At 45.5% G+C, this 24,955-nt stretch overlaps 1 protein-coding gene across 1 annotated transcript in view; it reads right to left on the bottom strand.

The window, feature by feature from the left end:
• Window positions 1-24,955, bottom strand: part of LOC107125615 (progesterone receptor-like) — a 93,795-nt gene that overhangs the window by 67,490 nt on the left and 1,350 nt on the right. The window contains exons 2-3 of the mRNA XM_015429047.1: window positions 24,474-24,953; window positions 18,017-18,168 (exon numbers count right to left, since the gene is read on the bottom strand). Coding sequence (XP_015284533.1) covers window positions 18,017-18,168; window positions 24,474-24,953 — 632 coding nt within the window. The remainder of the gene's footprint in view (window positions 1-18,016; window positions 18,169-24,473; window positions 24,954-24,955) is intronic.

Genomic DNA, 24,955 nt, shown 5'->3' with positions numbered 1-24,955 from the left:
TGGAAGGTCAGTAGTTCAGCAGTTCAAGACCCGGGTGCCGCAAGATGGGGTGAGCTCCTGTCTTTAGTTCCAGCTCCTGCCAACCTAGCAGTTCGAAAGCAAGAAATTGCAAGTAGATAAATAGGTACCACTTCAGTGGGAAGGTAACAGTGTTCCATGCGCCTTGGTGTTTAGTCATGCCGGCCACATGACCACGGAAACGTGTTTGGACAGCGCTGGCTCTTCGGCTTTGAAACGGAGATGAGCACCGCAACCCTAGAGTCGGACTCGACTGGCTTTCGAGCAAGGGAACCTTTACCTTTACCACTTTATAAACTGAGACTAGAAAATAAAAACTGTGGGAATAAAAGAATCACCGCAATATGAGCACAAAATGAGCAATGGTCTTAGCTTCCCAAATGGTGGCGTGGGTGCTTTGATTTGGATTTATTTATTTTTAAGTGGCTCCCCCTCGTTTTGGATTACAGAGTAAATACTGAACTGGGAAGTTCCTGTGTGAAGAGGACTAGGTTTGTTTCCGATGGCAGTAATATGCAAAGCTCCCAAACAGAGTATTGTTCTGTCACCTAAGAAAACAAGATTGCGCTGGACATAAAACTCTCCCCTGTCAAAAGCGAACCACAGACTCTATTGTGCCAATGCAAAGATAAGAACAGGGGACCAAAATGAAATAAGGGCTAATAAAACTTCAAGAAACAGTACGCAGATGTTGGCCGATAACTGAATTAACCAAAGAAACAAAGTAGATTAAAATATCATTAGGCATGGTAGACGCGGAAAAGCTACATCAGAAAGGAGACAAAACTGGATCTGTAATGTTTGTGTATCAGGATCCTGCTGATTATGTGGCGACAGGGTTACCAACCTCTAGGTGGCACCTGGCGATCTCTCGCTATTATAACTGACCTCCAGACAACGAGGATCTGTTCCCCTGGAGAAAATGGCTCTTCTGGAGGATGGTCTCTATGGAATTATATCCTGCTGAGGTCCCCCCCCCTTCCCTAGCCCTGCCCTTCCCAGGCTCCACCCTCAGTTTGGTGTAGTAGTTAGGAGCACAAACTGTAATCTGGGAGAACCAGGTTTAATTCCCCATTCCTCCACATGCAGCTGCTCGGTGACCTTGGGCAAGCCACAGTTCTCTCAGAGCTGTTCTCTCAAGGACAGCTCTGGAAAGAGCTCTCTCAGCCTCACCTACACCTTGTTGTGGGGAGAGAAAGGGAAGGAGATTGTAAGATGCTCTGAGACTCCAAGTGAAGGGCGGGGTATAAATCCAACCTCCTCCTCCTCCTCTAGGTATTTCCCAGTCCAAAGCTTGCAACATTATGTGGAGAGTTTCCAAGCCAATGCCTCCCACTGATGGCAGGCAAGGATGTCTAAAAGTGGAGAGCATCCCTTTGGAAACCCTGATCCACAGGAAAACCATTTACAATGGTTATTGCTCTTACAACTGTTTCAGAGGGTAGCTGTGTTGGTCTACTATAGACAAGCTAGATTCAAGTCCAGTAGCAACTTAAGAGATCAACAAGATTTTGAAGCATAAGCTTTTGCGAGTCAAAGCTTTGAGGAGCTTAGTCTCACAAAATTAAAGTTTCCTGTTCCTATTGGCAAACCCGCCTCCCACACCAAAGCGGGCTGAGTCCCGCGGTTTCCGCTCTTTTTATCCGCGTTTTCTGACACCCGTTGGAACAGGTGTTTTTCTGATATCTCGCGCTTTGTATCTGCGGTTTTGGTATCTGGACAGCAATCCGCCGTGACCGCGTTACCCTCCCCCCCCTTTTTTGTGTTTCCGGTTTAAGTTATGCGCATGTGCAAACAGGCACTAGCTTTTATTTCGGTCTTTTTAGTTTGTATGTACGCCCAAGCACATGTTTAACCCCGTTTTCTTTCTCGTTTTCCTTTACGTCTTCCATCACGTGTATTGACAGTTTGGTAATGCCGATGGTGCTTGTTTCGGGAAGACAAGCGCATGCGCAGGGTTTTTTGGGTTTTTTTTAAACCCCATGCCGCCGTGGGGATGGCGCGCTGTGTGATCAGTACTTTGCGCGAGTGAAGCGGAAGACAGAGGGAACGTCTGACCACCTCCAAGCGATATAAAATGTCACGGATAGAAGAACTGCGGGAAAACTAGCGCAGTAAGAAGTCCGTAAGCATAAGCTTTTGCGAGTCAAAGCTTTGAGGAGCTTTGTCTCACAAGCTTATACTCGCAAAATCTTGTTGGTCACTAAGGTGTTACTGGACTCGAATCTAGCCACTCTTACGATGTGGCCCGTGATACAAATGTGTTTCCCCAACATCCGTTGAAAGATCTCTAAGTAGTCCTACTTTTCTGGTTCCTTGAAGTTCAGACTTTGGGGCCATTTGCCATTGCTTCTCAAATATGTTCAGCGCAAGAGGTGCATGTATTCTAACTGTAGTCCTAAACGCTGTGGACTAAGCTCTAGGCTGCAGTCACACACACTAAATAACTCACTTTCAACCCACTTTCAGTACACTTTCAAACTGGATCTTGCCAGGAAACGTCTTCGGACAGCGCTGGCTCTTCGGCTTTGAAACGGAGATGAGCACCGCAACCCTAGAGTCGGATTCGACTGGCTTTGGAGCAAGGGAACCTTTACCTTTACCACTAGGTGGTGAGCTAGTCTTGTTATTAAGGCAAGAGATGTTTCAGAGGCGGTTTGCCAATGACTGCCTCTGCATCGGGACCCTGATATCCCTTTCAAATACTAGCCAAGGCTGACCCTGCTTAGCTTCCGAGATCTGAGAAGATCGAGGTAGCCTGGGTTAAATGCATCAGTGTGTGTATTGAACTCAGTTTCCACAGACATATTTGTTATCTTTTTTGGACAGTACATTTTCACACATCTTAGAAGGTGGGTTCTGACTATAGACAAAACATCCCATGCTTTTCAAGACAACGAGAGAAGCACCCCATGGATCCCATTACCAGTTGTGGAATGCACAAAGGACATGCTGTAGCAATGGGCGACTGGCCCTGTTTTCTTAACACCCACTCAGATCAGCGGACTACGAAACATAAATCTTTGGTTGGGAACTATCTCCACCCACATTATGAAGCAGAGGCGGGTCTCCTGATGTCACTATTTAGAAGGGGCCTTCATGGGGCTGCCTGGCAAAATATAGCCCTGCTCACTGTGCCTCCCCCCTGCAGAGGTGAGGCAGGAAGTAACCACAGGCAGAGCTTTTTCAGTCCGTGGTACCTCTGCTTTGGAACACCCTCCCTCTTGAGGCCTACCTTACTAGAGGCTCACCTTACCATCTTCAACACAGCAGGCCAAAACACTGCTCTTTTACCAGGCTTTTAACTGAGGAGTTCCATCTTTTTTTAGCTTTCTATGACCTGCTTTCCAGCCTGGTTTATGAATACGGTTTTCCAGGCCGCTGAGTATTGTTTGATGGCTTGATAATTGATACTTCTTAAGTTTTGTGCTATTATTTAATTGCATTTTTTTTAAAAAAAATGCAAGCTGTCTTGAGCACACCTCTGGAGAGGCGGCATAGACATTTTCTTTAAAAAAACACGAATAATGAGATACATCTCTGTCCTATAAAAGTTACAATCTGAATTTTTATAGGACAGGAGAGAGGCAACAAAAGCAGGAAAGCTAAGGAAGGAAAGGGGATACATCATGGCTAAATAGAAACGCCATGTTTGGAAGCAGTCTACCTTTGCGTTCCAGTTCCTGGGGAGCGACAGCGAGAAGGGCTACTGCCTTCCTGCTCTGTTTATGGACACGTCAGGCTGGCCACAGTGAGGAATGGGATGACAGAAATAATGGGACTCTGGACAGATCCAACTGGCCAGTTTGGTGTTAGAGAGCCAGTTTGGTGTTAGAGAGCCAGTTTGGTGTAGTGGTTAAGTGCGCGGACTCTAATCTGGGAGAACCGGGTTTGATTCCCCACTCCTCCACCTGCACCTGCTGATGTGACCTTGGGTCAGTCACAAGCTCTGGCACAGCTGTCCTTGAGAATGAGCAGTTTGTGCCAGAGCTCTCTCAGCCCCACCCACCTCACAGGGTGTCTGTTGTGGGGAGGGGAAGGGAAAGGAGTTTGTAAGCCGCTCTGAGACTCCAAGTGAAGGGTGGGGTATAAATCCAATCTCTTCTCCCTTCATTTTAGGAGACACCTCAGGAATAATCTGACACTCGGCTTTCACTCCAACACCAGAGCCGTTTGCTCCTTCTTGTTTATGATATTTATATGCCGCTTTTCAACGTGAACGTTTTCAGCATATTTATTGCTGCCTTCATTCTGCACATTTCACTATTGTCAGGTAGCCTAACCCTGTGCTTGGATCTATACGAACCCACCTATTTCTGGCATTAAACCTTGTCCGCCATCTCTCTTTTCTTTTTCCTTATTCCCTCTGCTAGCACATCCTGCTGTAGCTTTCAGACTCACAAAAGGCTCCCATTTTGTACATTTCCTATTAATTTGGGCATCTTCTTCCTTTCCTCTAAGATTGGCTGGAACAAATCTTATTATGTTTTCATATTTGTATGTTCTCCCCCACCCCTCTTCTGACATATATTTTCCATCACAAATAAGTTTTGCACTCCAGAGACAAACAAACTCTGTCACCCCTCCTGGAAATAATTACACTTGAGTTTAACAGGGATAATACTGCGGAACACTGAAAGTCACATCAGACATGTATCACGACAAAGCTGATTTAAATATCCTTGCTGTCATTAAATAATAAGACTGCCAGGTACCTACTCTGAATTTACCACTGTCATAGTGCAATAAATGCCAGTCTGACGTAGAAACAGGGCTGTAGCCAGCGGAGGGTGCTGGGGGCAGCACCCCTATCAAATTCACAGTGCCCCACTCAATGTTCCCCAGTCTTTCCCAGCATCCCACCCAATCTTTTCCTCATAGCCACGCCACCCCATTACCCCGGCAGCAATGAGATCCTTCCAGGCACGGCATCCTGGGATCCAGCCATGCAGAGAACAGGCCAGACCCTTGGGAGGGGATGGTGTTGAACTCACACACGGGCGAAGCTGCCTTGGAGCAGACCAGACCTGTCGGCACAGCAAGGGCAGCCACTCTCGGCGTACTCCACATTCCTGCAGGACCAGGAGGAGGCCGGGCACCCCAGGCCAGGCCAGAAAAGCACAGGAGGCAGCAGCCGTTGGGCCAAAGTGGCTGGGCCCCTGCAGGACGGAGTGAGCACCCAGCACAGACCAGAAAAGACACCTCCAGAGTCAGGGGCTGCTGCGGCAGCCCTGGTTCCTTGGGCCCCAACAGCCAGATCTGGGGCACCCCTGGGAACCAGGTGTCCACAGCTGCAAAGCAGGCTCTATTCTATCTACACCAGGCCCATCGGCTGGCCTCCTATCTGTCTCAGCTGGACCTGGCCACAGTGATTCATGCCACGGTCACCTCCAGAATACACTACTGCAATTCGCTCTATGCGGGGCTGCCCCTTGAAAGTGCTTCGAAGATTTCAGATTGTCCAAAATGTAGCTGCCAGGCTTCTGACTGGGACATCTTGGTCTGCACGTCAACAGCCTGTCTTAAAGCAGCTGCACTGGCTGCCTATTGGTTTCCAGGGCAAATTCAAGTTGCTGGTTTTGACCCTGAAAGCCCTAAACAGTCTGGGACCTTCGTACTAAGAGACCACCTCTCCTTTTACAACCCCCCTCATCATCTGATGGCCTACTGGTAGTGCCGGGCCCTCGGGTCACATGTTCCGCATCCTCCAGGGTGAGGGCTTTTTCAATCATAGCTCCACCCTGGTGGAATACCCTCTCAGATGAGACCCAGGCTCTCAGGGACCTCTCTTGGTTTCACAGGGCCTGTAAAGCTGAGTTTTTCCATCAGGCTTTTCCCAGTTAAGTGTGTTGGAGGGGGGGCTTAATGCTGTATCCACAACTTGTTGTTGTTGTTGTTCAGTCGCACAGTCAAGTCTGACTCTTCGTGGCCCCATGGACCACATCACGCCAGCCCTCTTGTCCTCCGTCATCCTCCAGAACTTGCTCAATCTCATGTTAGTTGCATCGATAACACCGTCTAACCGTCTCGTCCTTTGCTGTCCCCTTCTTCTTTCACATTCAATCTTTCCCAGCATCATGGCCTTCTCCAGTGAGTGCTCCCTTCTCATTTGGTAGCCAAAGTATTTGAGCTTCAGTATCTGGCCTTCCAGGGAACAGTCAGGGTTGATTTCCTTTAGGATTGTTCATAGGTGTTTTGACTTATTCAGATATTTTGGATTGTTTTGGACTAGTTAGATGCAAGACTCTAAGAACTGTTCCACACAGGTTATTTGCTCCTGGATCAATAGTGTTGACCATGGAGTCCATACACCTCCCAGGATTTGGCAAGCTTTTTGTTGATCTTTCCCAAACCAGCTTTTCTGTTATATTTTGTGAAAGATGGGGTTTCTGCTGTGTGGGCAGAAAAGTCTGTATTTTCTGGCCCTGCCCATCTGACAGGCATTTTCCTTTGGTGGCAATTCCCTTGCTCCCATGTACCACTAGGGGGCTTTGTGAATTTTTTTAATTAAAAATTGATAGTCGATATTTTGAACAACCCATGGTCCTTGGGCTGCCATGAGTCAGTTGCAACTTGATAGCACTTTACACACACATACACTAAGAAGTTCAGTGGGAAGCACTGCTCTACACCAGGCCCACAGCAAGGATTTGGGGGGGGGGACTTTAAGTTGGGGGACACCCCCGCACACACACCCAAGCCTGGGAGCACCCCATAGAAGCCCCCGGTCTCTCATGCAAGAGAGAGTCATAGTGAAGTGATGAGCCTCCCCTTGCCACACAGCCTGAAACAGCTCTCTCCACCTGGCTCAGCAAAAAGTCCGGAGACCTGGGTGCTAAGTCGGGGGGGGGGGCTCAGCCCCGAGATGCCCCACTTTAGTTATGGGCCTGAGCCACACAAACATACCTCAAGTGTTGCAGAAATGGGCATGGACATGTTTTCGCAGTGAAAGTACATGCATAAGTCCACACTGGGCCACTTACACACCCTTCTGAGGCTACTGGCTTCAATGGGTTTAAAAAGGTACTACTTTCCTTTGGGACTGCACCGCGAGAACATTCATTGTGCCATTCAGGAATGCAAACTATTATTGCAGTCCTGTGATAATTCTGACACTGCTGCTAAGGAATCTGAAATATTTTTTCCAGCTCTGGGATTCTAGTCTATGTTTAGCAAGGGAAGGTGAAGTCACCCTCCGCTCTCATCCTTCCTGAGGACAGAACACTGTACCAACAATCCACAATGTCTGCAGGAAGTGAAGACAGCACCATATACGATGACATTTGGATGTCTGCCTAGGACCTGGGAAATGCATATTCAAATCTGCACCGCACATTATTAGACGGTTTGCTATTAGAATTATTCCTCCTGTGGATTTCTCTGTGTGGAAAGAAAATGCAGGAAGTGAAGACAGCACCATATACGATGACATTTGGATGTCTGCCTAGGACCTGGGAAATGCATATTCAAATCTGCTACTCTGTGAAGCAGCACACTGGGTTCTGTTGGTTTATTAAAAGATTTTTTTTGTTGCTGTTGTTAAAAAGAGACGTAAAGTGCTTAAGGAAACCTCCATAAAAACAGGAAATTCAGATCCTGAAAGTATTAATAGTATACACGCATACATATTTTCCAACACATGAATAAACAAGTTGTTACTACAATGGAGCACACAAGGGGTTAACGCAGAGCACATACGCCCTTGCTCTTAAGTGGCTTCCGTCTGTCTCAGCCATTGAGGATGGGCACAAACCAGTTGACAAACTAAAGTTTGTCACAAATTTGAGGTTCGCGAGTCAAAGTTCATAAACTGAAGAACCGGGGCGAACTACCACAAATCTTGGGTGCAATTTCTGATGACTCGTGACGGTTTCTGAAGATCTGCTCTTCAGGAGAAACAGCTGAGTGACTTGGAGCTCCCCGCTGCTCAGCTGTTTATTGGTTTAAATGGCTCTGTGCCATTTAAACCACCACTGCTTTCTGCTCCCTGCTGGGTCTTATTAAGATGATGTAGGGTTGTGACTGCCTTTACAGAGCCCCAGGCACTGACTGCAATATTCCTTTCACTAGGGTTGCTGGACCACAGCCAGCATCCCCCAGGAAGAAATGGGGGGCCTGGCGCGGCAGCACTGTGCTGGTGCTCTTACTTCATTTCCCATTAAAAAATGGATCTGACATGGTGGACACTCTGGCATTCTGCAAAATGTTAGCGCATCTGCCATGTTATTTCCGGTTTTTACAGTAAGTGTTGCCCCTCCTTCCCAAATTTTATCAATGAGACGGGATACTTGTAGCAGGAGGCCAGGTATCCTCACTCCCAAAGTTTGCAAAGAATGAATGCTGAACAACACATACGGAAGTAACAGGGGTGGGGAACATATTTCTCGAAAACATGACAATGCACTTAACTTGCCTCTCTTATGGTTAATGGTTAATCCTCGAGGCTGTATTTTAGCAAAGGTCAGTTGCATTTTGCACAATGCTGATGCTTAGTAAGGACCGTTATTATTTACTCCTGCATCAGGAATACAATCTAGTGAGCAAAAAATAGCAAATTATCACCAAAAGCTACTTAGGACTTTTCTCCACCATGTGTACCTAACTCCTAACAACCCTAAGGGAAGACTCTAATGGCACGAGTAAAGATGCAGAAAGGCTAATATTTGATTTATTTATGTAAAAAAAATAACATTTATTTACAGTATTTACATCGATATTGTGTGCTATTTGATGTTCGTTGTGTAAACCTCCTTAAACTACAACGGAAAAAAAATTGTCGCATCAATACGAGCGAAAACATAAATGGACTTAGCCCAGTTCCACTGGTTCAAGATCTTGTGTAATCCTAGCACTTTCCTTACCTCACAGTGTTGTTGTAAAGATAAAATGGAGGAGGCGACAATCTTGTATACTACCCTGAGTTCCTTGGAGGAAAGGCAGGATACAAACAAAATAGGACAAAAACAGACACACGATGCAGGTCATTCGGAATTTTACCAGGGATAGATGAGGAAGGCCTGTAGCTAGTCATGGCTTCAGCTTCATAAGACAACAAATAAGAGAAGAGACCAGAAATGTTTTGCCTCCCTGAAGAATGGGTTTAAAGTTCAAACATGGGCAATGACTGGTGCTGAAGCAACAAAGGAATGAAGTGGGATACACATTTTTAAAATATACATATTACAATGAAATAAAGGAATGGGTGGGCTCATGAGTTTCTGTTTCCACCAGTATTGCCAGCTCTGGGTTGGGAAATACCAGGAGGTTTTGGGGGTGGAGCCTGGTGAGGATGAGGTTTGAGGAGGTGTCGCAGGTAGCAGCTAGAAAGGTTCTCTAATGGCTGCCACCACCCTGGTATGGATCTCCTTGGGAGGAACCAGAGCACCCACCCTACTCCTTTATACACTCCTTTCCGGTAGGTGTCCCTTTATACATGACTGAATGAGGCAAGAGGACCCAGGCAGAGTAACAAACTCATTTCATTAAAGAGATTTAACAGCAACCATAATCCAATAACAGGTAGGGAAAATGAGCACAGTAAAGGTAGGTAAATCAGCAAAATAAGAAGTCTAACTATACAGTCCTAGCCGTCTCTAGGTATTTGGCCTCAAGCTGACTCACCCCTTTTGGATGAGGGATCCCTCCTTCTGCAGCAGCCCTGCTCCCTGGGAGTGAACACCCTCCCACTTTGGGCCAGGCCTTTCATTCCTTCTTCCCAGGCACCACCCTCTACTCCTCCGCTGGTGTAGGTTTCCCCTCCAAATCCCCTGTTAGCCAGTCACAGGGTCCAGATGGAACCTGGGAAATCTAGGCTAGGGTTCCCAAGTACTTACCGTGATCCGGCGGGGAAAACATGCTCCCCAGCCAGACCATTCCTCCTTGTAACACACCATGCCATCGCCAGGAAGTGACACTGTCTCCCAGAATTACAATAGATCTTCTGTGTATGGAGAAAATGGCAGCTTTGGAGGGCAAACTGTATGGCATAGGATCCTGCTGATCTCCTTCCCCTCCCCAAAACCCACCATCCCCAGGCTCCACACCCAAGTCTCCAGGAATTTCACAACCTGGAGCTGGCAACCCTAAGTCAGGATGTGATAACCCTATGTAATATGAAACTACTAGGAATAAGGCCCATTGTGGAAATAAATACAACAAGTTCTAGGAAGAGGCTCTGGGAGAGTGCCCTGGCCTTGGGCACTCAGTAGGGTTCCCAAGTACTTACCGCGATCCGACGGGGGAAACATGCTCCTTGGCCGGACCATTCCTCCCTGTAATGCACCATGCCGTCGCCAGGAAGTGACACTGGGTGACGCTCTGGCAATGGGACTGAAAACTCGATGGTGCCATCGAGTTTCCAGCCCCATTGCCAGAGCATCGCCCGGCATCACTTCCTGGCGACAGCATGGTGTGGCGCATCTGTTGTCCCTGCAGGAATGATCCTGCGAGGACGTCTGTGTCCCCCGCTGAATCACGGAAAGTACTTGGGAAGCCTGATGTAGGCCCTGTAGTCACTCTAATGCAGGCTTCCCTGGAACCACTAGGCCTCCCTAGAGCCTGTAGGTTGCACCACTATAGGTCCAGGATCATGACAGGAGGGAAGGAACTTCAAATCCAATCTCTTCCTCTTCTTCTTCTTCAACTGTAATAGTGGGAGACCTCCAGGTACTAACTGGTGGTTGGCAACCCTATTTTCCACAGGGACCTTCATTCACACTTCTGCAGCTGAAACTTGGATGGACATACTGTACCTGTGGCTCTTTGGGAGTTGTAGCTAATCCAGGAGGTGGTCCTATTTCTGTGGGCCAACATGGACGTGTTCCATCACAGCTCCAGTTTCCATGCTAGACCCCTATAACTTCCTGAGCAAAATCACCTTGCTTGTTTTCAGTGCTAAAGCCCTAAATGGGCTGGCTGCAATATCCCTCAGAAACACAAGCTCTGCTCTGCCTCAGAATTACTCTGAATACCTAGTTATCTGTTCCATACACTAGACTAGGACATTCTCAGTGGCTTCATTCTCCCAGACTTGCCAAATCCAAAGTATCTTTTCAAAGTAATAGATGAAGATGATGATTAATTTAGCTATTTTGTAATAGCTGTTGTTTAAGCTGGTATACAATGGACAGGGTTTGTTGGGTTTTTTTACATTTGTCCTCTCTCTTTTCATTTCGCTAGCACATATATTTGCAACTCAAGACCAATAAGGAGCTGCATATCTCACTCCTTAAATGAGTTTTGGATGAACTGCTTCCCAGGGTACTGAAAGAAACTGTTGATGGACTGCCAGAACCTCCATCTATCATCTTTAAGAGATCCTGGAGGACTGGTTGGGTACCATGAGACTGCAGATGGGCAAATGTTGTCCCAAACTTCAAAATGGGAGAAATGAATTATTCAGAAAACTACAAACTAGTCAGGTTGACTCCAATACCCAAATGCTAGCACAGACTGTTAAGAGGTCAATCTATAAACACCTTGAAAACAATGCGATGATTAGTAGACATCAGTATGGAACTAAACTTAGTATGTTCTCTGATAGGGGTTACCAGCCTAGTAGATCCTGGAACGTTGGAGACATAATATACCTTCATTTCAGCAAGGCGTGTGGCAAAGCCTTCTCTATCTTGGTCAGTAAACTGGTTACATGTGGGCTAGATGTTAGTACTATCAGATGGACTCAAGGCTTGTTAGAGAATGGTACTCAAAGAATGCTTATCAGTGGCATGTTATCAATCAGGAGAAAGGTCTCATGTGGGATTCTGCAGTGCTCTGTCCTAGACTTAGACTCTTCGTTTTTATGAATGACTTGGATGCAGGGATGGAGGGAATCACCATCAAATCTGCATATGCTACTGAACTATGTGGGAGAGCTAACACCTTAGGAGGCAAATAAAATGCCAAATGACGGACTATAATGGTGGGATGAAACTCACAAAATGAAATTCTAAAAAGACAAAAATGCAAAATTCTGCACTTAAGCAAACAGAATCAAATGAACACATATAGTTATGGGGAAATACCTGGATCAGGAGTGGTGCCCATGAAAAAATGCTGGGATTGAAAGAAAAAGTTGCAAGAAAGAAACAGTTCTACTGTAGTCTGCAATAGCCCAACAGATATCTCCTGGAGTCCTGTTTCTAATTATGGGCACCACATTTTAGGGAAGATGCAGAATTCAGGAGTTCAATGAGTTCAGATGAGGGTAACAAAGGTGGCCAGGTGCCTGGAAAACAAGTAAAGGCTGAAGAACCTGGGTGTGTCTAAACTGGAGAATTCTTTGCTAACTTCTAGTCTAAATATGGGGAGGGGTTAAATGATTTTTTGATTTGTATAATGGTTGTGCTTTGAGGTAATTGTCTATGCCAGGATTATCTGAACATCTACCCTCCAGAAAACCGGTTTCAAGGATCCATCTTATATAAAGTAGATTAGGTAGTGATTCATTTGCTCACCCAGTCTTCAGTTATTTCCCCATTGCCAAAATGTTCCTAACTTCTGCAGTCTATAAGTTTCCCAAGGCTCTAGCCCTACATACAACTGACTTCAACAGGACTGAAAAAAACTAAAACATATGCAACATTTACCTGCCTATCAGGCTGACACTTATTTTACTGCTTTAATAGTATAAAATGCATTGTTTATAATCTAGTTAGCATATAAAATAAGCACTATTTGGGATATTTATGGAATATAAGAGGATAAATGCCTTAGGTTTCTAAAAGCAAAACTGCAAAAATCTCAGTACTTGAGAAAGAACTGAAAATGTATCTGAAGTTTTACCAGATGAGAGAGAAGAAAAATAAATGTTGAAATTAGAAAACAAATTTTCATAGAAAACAAAAGAAAAATATATGATTTCAACAAAAACAGTCTCATATAGCCTGAACTGAACAAGCAGCATGTTTGGACTTCAAGATCAACTTGATAGCAACAATAAACATATCTTCAAAAGTAACATATGCTGTATTTGGCCATAATATACACAGTTTTTTCCAGTTTCTAATACTGTAGATTGACTTGAGGAAAAAAATTTCATGCTACACATTCTGAATAAGTAAAACATTGTCTTAAGTGCATTTTCTCATTCCAAAAGAGAAAATATTTCATATGGGTTTTTCCCCCCATTGTGCCACAAAATTTCCCAAATTATGTACCAGGAAAAATGGTAAAGACCTCAGAAAAACAATTTTAAATTATATTTTTTTCAACCTTTTTCTATATCTTTTTTCTCGGGGAATCCTCTTAAAATGTGTAATTCTTGCACTGTGATAAATAAAACTTCAAAGCAGTTACCTGTGACTTGGTCATGCCCTATTTTAAAGTGAGGTTCCCCTTCAGCTAAGCTTGCCAGCTAAGCTCCAGGTGGTGGCTGTAGACCTCCCAGAATTACAAGTGGTTTCCAGGTGACAAAGATCAGTTCCCCTGGAACCCTTTGGAAGCTAGTTTCTATGGCATTATATCCCACTGAAGTCCCTCCCCTGCCCAAACCCCACCCTCCTCAGGCTCCACCCCCAACACCTCCATGTTTTCCCAACCCAGAGCAGACAACCCTATTTTCAGCCCTACTCACATGATCCAAAGACACTTTTTAAAAAAAAAAATCTGTATGACTCATTTCTGGGGGCAGGGAGAAGCTCATATAAGGGTCTATCCTAAGAGCCCAACTACACCTGGCATTGGGCCTCTCTGATCTGATCCTCTAATTTACATGCCAAAAAGCTGTCATGCGAATAGGGAAATATGAATCAAAGCCATGGTGCTGGAGAAAGGGAGCCATATTTTGTTCTTCCCAAGCCATTCCCCTGATAGAAAACGGCACTCTCGGATTCGCTTTTGGCTCTGATGGAGGGAAAATACAAGGTACGTGTACTGTGAAAAAGGGAGGCCTTCGCATTGGGCCTCTCTGATCTGATCCTCTAATTTACATGCAAAAAGCTGTAATGCGAATAGGGTAATATGAATCAAAGCCATGGTGCTGGAGAAAGGGAGCCATATTTTGTTCTTCCCAAGCCATTCCCCTGATCGAAAACGGCACTCTCGGATTTGCTTTTGGCTCCGATAGAGGGAAAATACAAGGTACGTGTACTGTGGAAAAGGGAGGCCTTTTAAAATGGGAAACAGAGTGAGGGAAAGCATCGATCCCTTCCCCAAAGCCATGGTCCCAATCCCTATTCAGGGGTGCCAGTCTCCAGGTGGGGCCTGGGGATCTCCCAGAATTACAGCTCCTCTCCAGACTACAGACATCATTTCCCTGGGGGGGGGGGAATGGATGTTTTGGAAGGTAGTTGGAGGAGACTGGTAATTGTGGTTTTGTGTACTTCACTGCTGGAGACTCATTAATCTCTAATTCAGAACTCTGGGCTGTTGCGGGCTGATTCCTCCATCCCACCCTCCGGCCCACATTGAATGCATTTTCACTCACAGCATTTTTGTTGATTGGCAATGTGTTGACTTAAAAATCAATCGGAAGTACCACTGTCAGCACATCAGCTTCCTTGCTGCGTGGCACCATAAAGCAAACTGAGAATTCAAAATAAGTGCACGTGCAAGTAAAATCTGGGCATTTTCTAGGAAGGTGTTTTGCACAATGCCCAGAACAAACAAAGTGGTAGCAGGGCAAACACAGTACCGCTGAGAAATTACATTTTTCATTTTAAAATATTCCCTTTATAAGAACTTGCTATGTATTAGAAAAGGAAGATAACAAGTATGCTTGTAACATGTGAAAAAAAGAAATCATTATAATTTGTGATCGTGTTGTGCAAGGGTTTAAAATCTATTTTAGTGTAAAATAATCTACAAACCCCTTCTTGGCCCTAAAATCCACCACAGTCAAGAAACCCCTACCTGAAAGGGTGTGTACTTGTTTAAACAGCAACATTAGAACACAAAAACCAGATTGCACTTGGGGTGGCAGCCTGTGATTTTGTTCCGCTAGCAGCGGAACTGTCCTTTGGCACAGGCATCCTTCCGCTAATGGAAAGCTCACGGAGACAGAGAAAAGCTCCAGAACAGAGTTGTAGGATCTGGCCCATTATAGCTAAGATTTCTGTATAGAATTCTCTAGCACTCAAGAAACCAGTTTCACCCAAAACCAGTCTTAGGAAACCAGCACAGCTCCCGGGCACTGCGTATTGATTACATCACAGCATGCATGCCAGCCTCCCTTTTGCAAACTAGGCATGTAGCAAGGAGGCAACCCCAACATCTTCTATAAGCCAAAACATTATACTAGGAATGCAAGGCCACAACAGAAAGAAGTCACAGAGAATTTACAGAACCATGGAAGAGGTGGGCAACAGTCTTTTCAAATATATATAAATATTAAGTAGATTAATATTTAATTAATCTATTTAATTAATTGGATGCGGAATGGTATATCGCACAGCCCAATCCTGTCAGATCTCGGAAACTGGGTGGGGCCATGGTACTTGGAAGGGAGAGAAAGACAGGTGGGTCTGAAGCAACAGAACAAAGTTTGAGTCCAGTGGCACCTTTAAGACCAACAAAGTTTAATTCTGGGTATCAGCTTTCATGCACATGAAAGCTTATACCCGGAATTAAACTTTGTTGGACTCAAAGGTGCCACTGGACTTAAACTTTGTTCTTTTGTAGAGGAAGGAACACATGGAATTCACTGCCACAAGAGGTGGTGGCAGCTACAAGCATGGATGGCTTCAAGAGGGAATTGGATAAACATATGGAGGAGAGGTCCATCTGTGGCTATTAGCCACAAGGTATAGATGGGAACTCTCAGTCTGAGGCAAGCAATGCACTGTATTGTTGATATTTGGGGGGAGGGCAACAGTGGGAGGGCTTCTAGTCTCCTGGCCCCACTGATGGACCTCCTGATGGCACATGGTATTTTTGGCCACCGTGTGACAGAGTGTTGGACTGGATGGGCCATTGGCCTGATCCAACATTGGCTTCTCTTATGTCCTTAAGGCAACAGCGAAACACCACTGCTTTTCACTCACCTAAAAAACCCAATGGCGCTGCCGTTAAGTCACTCCAACTTGATGGCACTTTACACACATTTCTAATTACTACTTGTCCTGCACACACAAAGCAAATCCTTACGTATAGAGCAAGGTTAGGAGCCTAAGAGAGCAATCGTAGGCAGGTCTACACACTCAAAAGCCTACTCGGGTCTATTCAGTGGGGCTTACTCCCAGGAAAGCGTTCTTAGGACTGCACTGTAAAATATTTTAAGCCAAACAAACTCCCGGTGGGAAAAAAATTAAGAAATCAACCCTGTGATTTTCCTCCACAGCACTGTTTAAGCCCATATAGAAGCCAGAGGTTCTGAATCTGTACACAACACTGAGTATGTTGTCCCCATGAATTCAACTGTTTGCAAATGTTGTCCTGCAGATGGGTGCTACAAACTGGGTTTGTGCTTACCCAGATCACTGTATTCTGAGCCAGACCCCAAATTCATCTAGCCAAGTGTTGCCCAAAAGCTGCCCTCCAAAGTTGATCCAAGTCTTGCTGCCCAACTGGAGATGCCAGGGACTGAACTTGAGGCCTTGCACATGGAAGGCATGTGGCTCTGCTGCTGTGTTCTGGCCACTCCCCCCGAGCTCTTCTGCCTTCTCTATGGCTGTTCTCAGGCTGATTCAGGACAAGCTTCCAGCCATGTGGTCCTTCTAACAGCATCTTTAGGAAAGCATGAAAGCAACAAACCTATCAAGGGGCTGGGGCCACTGGTCTGGCCAAGCAGCGAGAAAAATGCTGCCCGTCGGGATGGGATGCAAAACTGGAATAGAACAAAATTAAGAGTCCAGTGGCACCTTTAAGATCAACAAAGTTTTATTCAAGGTGTGAGCTTTCAGTGCACTTTCCAACTTACTGTGTGAACTGACAAAAAATTAAGTTGGAAAGTGGACTGAAAGTGGATTATTTTGTGTGTGTGACCGCAGCCATAGTTGTATATATAGAGAGAGTGGCTTGTTAAATTAGCCGCTCTCTCTATATATACAACTATGTTCTGTAACTCCATTTCATTGTCTGGCGAAGTGTGCATGTACACAAAAGCGCACACCTTGAATAAAACTTCGTTGGTCTTAAAGGTGCCACTGGACTCTAATTGTTCTATTGCTTCAGACCAACACGGCTACCCACTTTGATAAAACTGGAATATGTTATGCAAAACAGTTAAATGTTTGCAGAAGGGGTGTGAAAAGTGCTGTCAAGTTGCAGCTGATTTATGGCGACCCCAGCAAGGGGCTTTCAAGGCAAGTGAGAAGCAGAGGTGGTCTGCCATGGCCTTCCGCTGCAGAGTCCTCCTTGGTGGTCTCCATTCCAAGTACCGACCCTGCTTAGCTTCCGAGAGTGGACAAAATCAAGTCTGTACCAGGCCGCCTTTCCTCCACTTGCAGAATAAATAATGCAAAATAACAAAAGGTCCAACTCAGTTCAATGTGCATAATGTATAGTGGTCACAAAATTCAGCTTTTCTTGGGCACAGAATCTAGACGTCGAGTTCTACTTTCTTAAAGCACCAAATACACACCACCCTGAATGAAACCCCACCACACAGTATGACTGGATGACACACTGGCAACCGACTTTCCATTTGGTTGTGTGCCAATGCCATGGAAAGTTCATTTCATTCATTCAAGCATGCACTGAAATTTAAGAAGATGAGTTGGATTTATACCCCACCCTTCACTCGGAGTCTCAGAGTGGCTTAGAGTCCACTGCTCTTAACCAACACACCACACTGGCTCTCCACACCAAACTGGCTCATATTTGCTTTATGAACTAAGAAATGCACATTTTAAAAAATGTCTAACTCAAGAGCGCTCTGGAACACACCAAAACAAAATGTTCTGAGGCTAGAGCGTTACAGCTTATAATATTCTGCATCTATTTACATGTCTTCTCTTAAATGCATAACACCAACTATGGTGCTAACAAATACTACAGATTTAATAGTCTATATCACATATTAATTATTAGAATGGATTGCAAAAAAGACCTCTCACAATACCTTCCATCGCTCTCTTGAAGAAGACTTTACAGCTTCCGCAGGTAAGAACTCCGTAGTGACATCCTGAGGCTTCATCACCACAAATGAGGCATATCTTCTGAGGCAATGATTCAAAAGTATACTGCGGGCTCTGGCCGGCTTCTGCATCCGACCTAGACAAAGGCAGGAAGGAAATGGAAGTTTATAATATTCAGTGGAGCTATTAAAACAGAAGGTATTCTGTACAAAAGGGAGGGATCTAGGAAATGCAACAGTGCAAAAACAGAGAATGAAGCAACACCAAAAAAACAGCTAGACACAGCCTATCAGGGGAACCATCGTATGCGTCCTATGTTAATATGCAAGGTGACTGAGTAGACCATCTCTCCCATAATCAATCTGCCGATAAAGGCAGTTCTATTTCTCTTCAATACACAGCAATATATTAATTTTTGCAACTGTTGATCATTCATTACTGATCCCAGGTCACTAATGAACCCTTTCATGAGCCCTAGTGCCCTGACCTGGATAGCCCAGGCAAGCCCAATCTCGTCAGACCCTGGAAGCTAAGCAGGACCAACCCTGCCAAGTACTAGGAAGGGAGACCTCCAAGAAATATCAGGGCTGGGACGCAGAGGCAGGCTATCACAACCCACCTCTCTGAAATGTCCAAGCCTCACTAGGGGTCTCCAGAAGTCAACCGTGACTTCCAAGCATACACACACACACACAGAAAATACCGCCCCCCAAAAAAACCTGTCCTAGCAAAATAAGAGTTAAGTTGCAATATATGTATTAGTACAAGCGCATCTTTCAAATAGTTTCTTCTTTTAGTAACAGGAAATATCCCTCCAAAAACGCATGAAGTCTGTCTGATCCCTTGACAATGCCCCCAGGAATCCCGATCAGTAAAATGGGACTCAGTCTATCAGGATACCTTTAAATAATGAACTTTACAAAAATTCCCCCTCAAACTACATGATGTGCCTCATAACAATAAAATATACAAACTCTAGAAGCATGAGCCCCTGTTGACAGTTCACAAAAGCTTACTCTGTAAAGGAACACTAAGGATGGCAAAAAATAAATGTTGGCAAGGCTCGAATGAACATGGAAACATCCTTCAACGTGCCTAATAAAAACACACATCTGTGACACGCCTCAACCCAGACTAGAGGTAACAAGGGCAGACCTGCCCCTTTAAACGAACTTCTTCCCGAGTCACATGATATAATTGAGGGGCGGGGAAAGCGTATCTGATTTAAGGCTCCTGCTTGTAGCTTACCTGCTCATAGGCTTTTCCTCCACCTCACCTCTTACAGTACTAGAAGTGAACAAAAGGGGGGCAGATACAAGGAATAAGGCACAGGCAGGGGCCTCCTCTAACCCCTTTACTCTTCAACCCCCCCTCCCCAGACCAAGGGTTGTTGGGTGGACCCACATTTAAAGAAATGTTGGTGCACTGCGTAATTTGCTGCACTGCGTATTACCTTGAGCCATGGGACCCTCCATTATCTCACGAGAGAAGAACAGTGCTGTATCGTTCCCACCTCTCTGAGATCTGCTACAACACTTGTGAAGCCTCACTCATTTTGCAAAGGTGTGTATAAAAAGGAGGCTCAGTGACAGATGGCGCTTTCTCCGTCACACCAGCCATCTGCTCTTGTGCGGCAGTGCCATTCTAAGCACTTATTTATTTATTTATTTATAAATTCAATTTATAGCCCGCCCTCCCCGCAAGCGGGCTCAGGGTGGCTTACAATCAGGCATAAGCCAGCACATAAAACATATTTAAAACCATTTAAAATCATTCTACAATATTGCAGTATTAAGTGCTAAGTGGACTTCTAAGTCGACTTCTAAGTCCACTGAAGTCAAGGTGCTTCAGAATTGAGTGGCACTCTAGCTAAAATGGCACTATGGATCCCTGAATTAGGATTTTGGGGATTTTTCTCGTTTGTTTGTTTTCTGATGGGGTATTTTGGGAACCACTTTCCGTGTTCGATCCTTTTTTAAATAATGAATATTCATAAAAGCACAGCATGGGGGATTAGAAAGAAACACAAATAGAAAATTAAAAATAATTAAATTAAAAACAGAGGTATCTCGATATATTTGCTGTTTAGAAAGCATCATCTACTGATCCGCTGGAGGATAATCAGCAAAGCACAACGATCAGGATCATCAACCAGTCAAAATTAATTTTAGTTGATGATTCATTTGCATTTTGATGGATTACCCAATGTACATTTGCATACTACTGAGACTGCAACTGAGTTATTTATTTCAGGTACTGAAGCAAGTGCAAGGGAACCTGAACTTTAGTAAACAAAATCTGACACTTGTGAGAAAGAAAGGCTGTCTTTCCTATTTCCTTTTTCCTTCCGTGTTACAACAACATGCCAAGCCAAGCCCACATCAAGTGCACCCCAAATTCACAACCGTGGTCCCCAGCCCTCTTAACTAATGCTTAAACCACTGGATCTACTGATTAAACCACCTGAAATGCACAGCATGGATAAGTAAAATAGTTTCTATTTACCCTTAACTACAACCCCACAAACTTATTTCTAAAACAGAATTACCACTTCAATCCTTCTCAAGGTGTCCAAACCATGATCCCTTCTGCTTTTGGTTCTGCTAGCTGGTGAATCAGGTAGGACACATGGCAGGGGTAAACCTCACCTCTCAAAAGTCCACTCACACCCAAACACGTATTGTCCCCCTCCGAACATGGTAGGCTTGGATGGAAGCACAAGTCTCCCACCTCCTTCCTCTCATCTAAGTATCACTGTCTGAAGAAGTTCCAAGCCAGTTAAATGCTGACAGGTCATCTCCGCTGACTTCAATGGAATTCATCTGACGCACATTCCGAGGACTATCACTCAATCAGAACGGGGCTCTCAAGTATGAGAAAGACTCGTTTCGCAGAGAAGAGATCTCTTTTGATATCTTCTGGTCCGTTTACAGCTTGTGAGATGCTTCAGTCACAATATCCTCCAACGAGAAATGCCCGGACGGGTCCTACTACCTCTCCAACTATCACACAAGGGGTTTCTTGCCTGATCCGCCTCTTTCCCACGGCCCCCATCATCACCACCCACCCCCACCCCATGAAGCTTGTTGTCCATATGGATCCCCAATATCCAGTACAGCCTTTTCAGGGAACAAAGGTCGGTTTTCTAGGAGGAAGAGGAGGCAGGGAAAGATCTACTTATATCAACTGAAGGCTGGTAGGACCCAAGTCATGGTACCTGCTTGCTGAAAGACCAGTCATCGATATAGCCTTATCCTGACACCTTCATGATTTAATAATACCCATTTTATTGAAAGCATATTTACATTTACATTTTCACACTTTGCTAGATAATACTGTTCAAAATTACAGCACAGTTTGTGGAAGTCCATTCATAAGAATTTTGGTGTCTACAGAGTAGTCACTTAATGGCAAAGCCATTAATTTTGAACTTTTTCCCCTTAATTTTTCCGCTGAACTACTGACCTTCCACAGCCTGCAGTTCAGCGTCTTAACCACTTTGAACTTTTCCCCCTTAATTTTGTAGGATGCCAATCACCAGATCCTTGGAATGGTTGCTTACAGCTATTTGATAGTCTCAAGGCACAGGATCCTGGCGCTCCTCAGGTCCCAGAAGGTCGGACCAGAACCAATGGGTTGAAATTAAACCAGAAGCTAAACCAGCTAAACATTAGGAAGAACTTCCTGACAGTGAGCGCGGTTCCTCAGTGGAACAGGCTTCCTTGGGAGGTGGTGGGCTCTCCATCTCTGGAGGTTTTCAAACAGAGACTAGATAGCCATCTGACAGCAATGCTGATCTTGTGAACTTAGGCAGATCATGAGAGGGAGGGCAGGGATGTGGCCCTATCTTACACGCTCAGGGAAATGCTGATCGCCACTTTGAGGTCAGGAAGCAATTTTTCTGTAGGCCAGTTTGGCTGGAGATCCTGGAGGTTTTTTTGTCATCTTCTGGGCATGGAACAGCGGTTACTGAGGGTGTGGAGGGGGAGGTATTTGTGAATTTCCTGCCTTGTGCAGGGGGTTGGACTAGATGACCCTGGAGGTCTCTTCCAACTCTATGATTCTATGATTCCTCCCCACGCCCCATTCCATATAATATTTTATTGTACGTGTTAAATTGCTACCCCCTATTAATGCACAACGAACAATCAGCTGGAATTCTCCTTTGATCAGATCAGCAGCAGATTGTGGGGTGTGAACAGTCAGTCTGAATGCCAAAAAGTGTGAACATTTTATGGGCAGGCCCAGTGCGTTAAATTGCTACCCCCTATTAATGCACAACAATCAGCTGGAATTCTCCTTTGATCGGATCAGCAGCTTAAACAGAGAGGATTGTGGGGTGTGAACCGTCAGTCTGAATGCCAAAAAGTGTGAACATTTTATGGGCAGGTCCAGATTTACTACTACCAGATTGCTGACAAAGTGATCCAGATTTATTTATAATGCATACAAAGTTGTATGTCATTGCTTCACAGTTTTTATGAATGGTTTGTGTTTTAGGAGCTCTATCCATCATTGGCATGAATGAACTTTGCCCTTTTTGTGTGAAGAAATTGTATCTAAACAATCTTCACTTTTAAAATAGGGGTCCTTTTTTGGGGGGGGAGGACTTCTGGGAAACTACAAAACTCCACAGAAAAGGTGTTTTGTCTGTAACAAGACCCCTCCCCTGTTAATGATAAATTAGTCTGTGGAAATAAAAAGTGCCTTCATTGCACAACCCACTCTGAAATCATCACGTAAAAGACTGTAATGACCATTAGTTATAATTTATTAGGGAATGATCAGAACTATAACTTAGTTGTGGTCTGTGCTCCCAATCAAATATGTAATCATGAAAATAAGAGTCCAGTAGCACCTTAAAGACAAACAAAATGTGTAGTAGGGTCAGTCACCGCTCACTTCAGCTCACCAAAGCTCCTATCCTGCCACAAAATTTTTGTTAGTCTTTAAGGTGCTACTGGATTTTCTATTGCTACAGGTAGACTAACATGGCTACATATCTTGACCTACCTCTATGGAAATAAGCAAACTGTTTCACTACTCGGCAGTGACTGACATTTGATGCCGCCCACTTTGCCTCACTGTAGAAGTGAACAGCTGGATCGTCTGTGAGGAGAAACCTACATCAGCCAATGACAGTGCAATCCTAAAGACATTTCCCTGGCAATAAGGTCCACCAAGCAGCCTTCAATAGGATTCTAAGTAGACCTGCTTTGGACTGGGTTGTTAAAAGTACCCTTCAGGCCTTCCCCTATTGTAGGCATGCGTGCTTCGAAAACAAAGAGGCCATGGTAAAGGTTTCTGGCCAATCAATGGCATCAGAGGAAGACTGGTGTGCAACCCTAATTGAGCCTTTCCTCTGCAAGGGTGTAAAACCGCAAGCCATCAAAGCTGGATTAGTCATCTAAACTAGAGGCACCTCTCCTTTAAAGGACCTCAGGTAACAGAGCTGGGGAAATCGTCTGTCCCGGTCCCAGGAGCGACCATCACAGGACAGGGGTACGCAATCAGCACATGCACCGAACAGCACACCATTTTGCTGAGCCTGCAAGCAATCACAGCAAGCTGATCGCCACTTGCTGGTCATCAGCATGGGAAACGGAAGAAACAGCTTACGCCCATCACTGTCTCCAGACCCTCACAGCCGCTGGCAGTGCTGTTTGCCTAGGTTTGCCCCCCCCCCATGTGTTTGGCCAAGAACAACCCTTTCCTTTCCTGGCGCACCAATGACGTCACAAGTAGACGCGGTTTTATTCGGCACTCGGGCTGCCTACCCCCTTCGCAGACCACGCTTGTCTGAATGGACTAACGTTGATCAGAAATGGTAAGTTGTTTCGAGGCCAAAAAAAAAAGGAACTTATCAAAGACGGCCTCCCCTGCTATGAACCAAAGGTAGCGTGTTTTTAATCATAGCGAAGGCTGTGGTCACACACACGAAATAATCCACTTTCAATCCACTTTCAGTGCACTTTACAACTGGATTTTACCATGTGAACTGGCAAAATCCAGTTAGAAAGTGCACTAAAAGTTGATTTAGTGTTATATTTCACGTCCTTCAGGATCTCAAAAAGACATTCTGAGCCCTTAATCAAAAACAGATCTTCTCTCTTTCCACTAGTTATCACCAAAAGTCACCCATATCCAGACTACATCAATATAGGCTAGATCATTCTGGGTCGCCATTAGTGGGAAGCTACTGGAAGGCACTAAAAGCACACAATCATTCGCTTCCTGCATTTTCCTGTCCAAAAGGTGACTCCTACAGCACAATACCCCACCAAGTGTGGATGTCACTATAAGCGCTGGTTGGTGTTTTGTTTGTAAATCGATTCATGTCTGCAAAGGCAAGCAGTGAATCAGCGAAGATTTCTTTAAACAGCCCCTACTAACCAGATTTTAAAAGTAGGTTGACATGGGGGGGGGGGTCACCCCTCCTACCTTATATAGCTCAGATAAGGCGGGTAGAGCTGGGGGAAGCCGTCTTTGATGCCAGTGGGGGGCAGGGCCAGCTGCTGAGGGCCGTGAAGGGCCAGCGGCTGGTACAAGGCCGCAGGGGCCGTGCTGGAGGTAGAGGGCAGGCTGAGGCTGTCCCGGGGCACGATGCAGCTGGTGGAGGCTTTGCAAGGCGCTGGCCCGTAAGAGCCACCGGCGGCGGCGGCGGCGGCGACCTCCGCTTTGTAGAGGACGGACTCCAGCGAGGAGGAGGAGGAGGAGGCCTCGTGGTGGCCGCCGCCGCCTCCCGGGGTCTTGGGCAGAGGCGGCGCGTAGTCTGCGCAGGAGATGGCCACGGCCAGCGGCGAGCTCTTGCCGCCCAGATAGGCGCCGCCGTCGCCGTGCGGGGCCGGAGGGGGCCCGGCCACCGCCCCCCCCAGGCTCTCCTCCTTGATCTTGAGGCCCGGCTGGAAGTCGCCGGCGGCGAA

The sequence above is a fragment of the Gekko japonicus genome, unplaced genomic scaffold, assembly GCF_001447785.1.
Source record: "Gekko japonicus isolate JY-2015 unplaced genomic scaffold, Gekko_japonicus_V1.1 scaffold1607, whole genome shotgun sequence".
Lineage (NCBI taxonomy): Eukaryota > Metazoa > Chordata > Lepidosauria > Squamata > Gekkonidae > Gekko > Gekko japonicus.
This window is presented reverse-complemented; position numbering and strand designations above follow the sequence as displayed.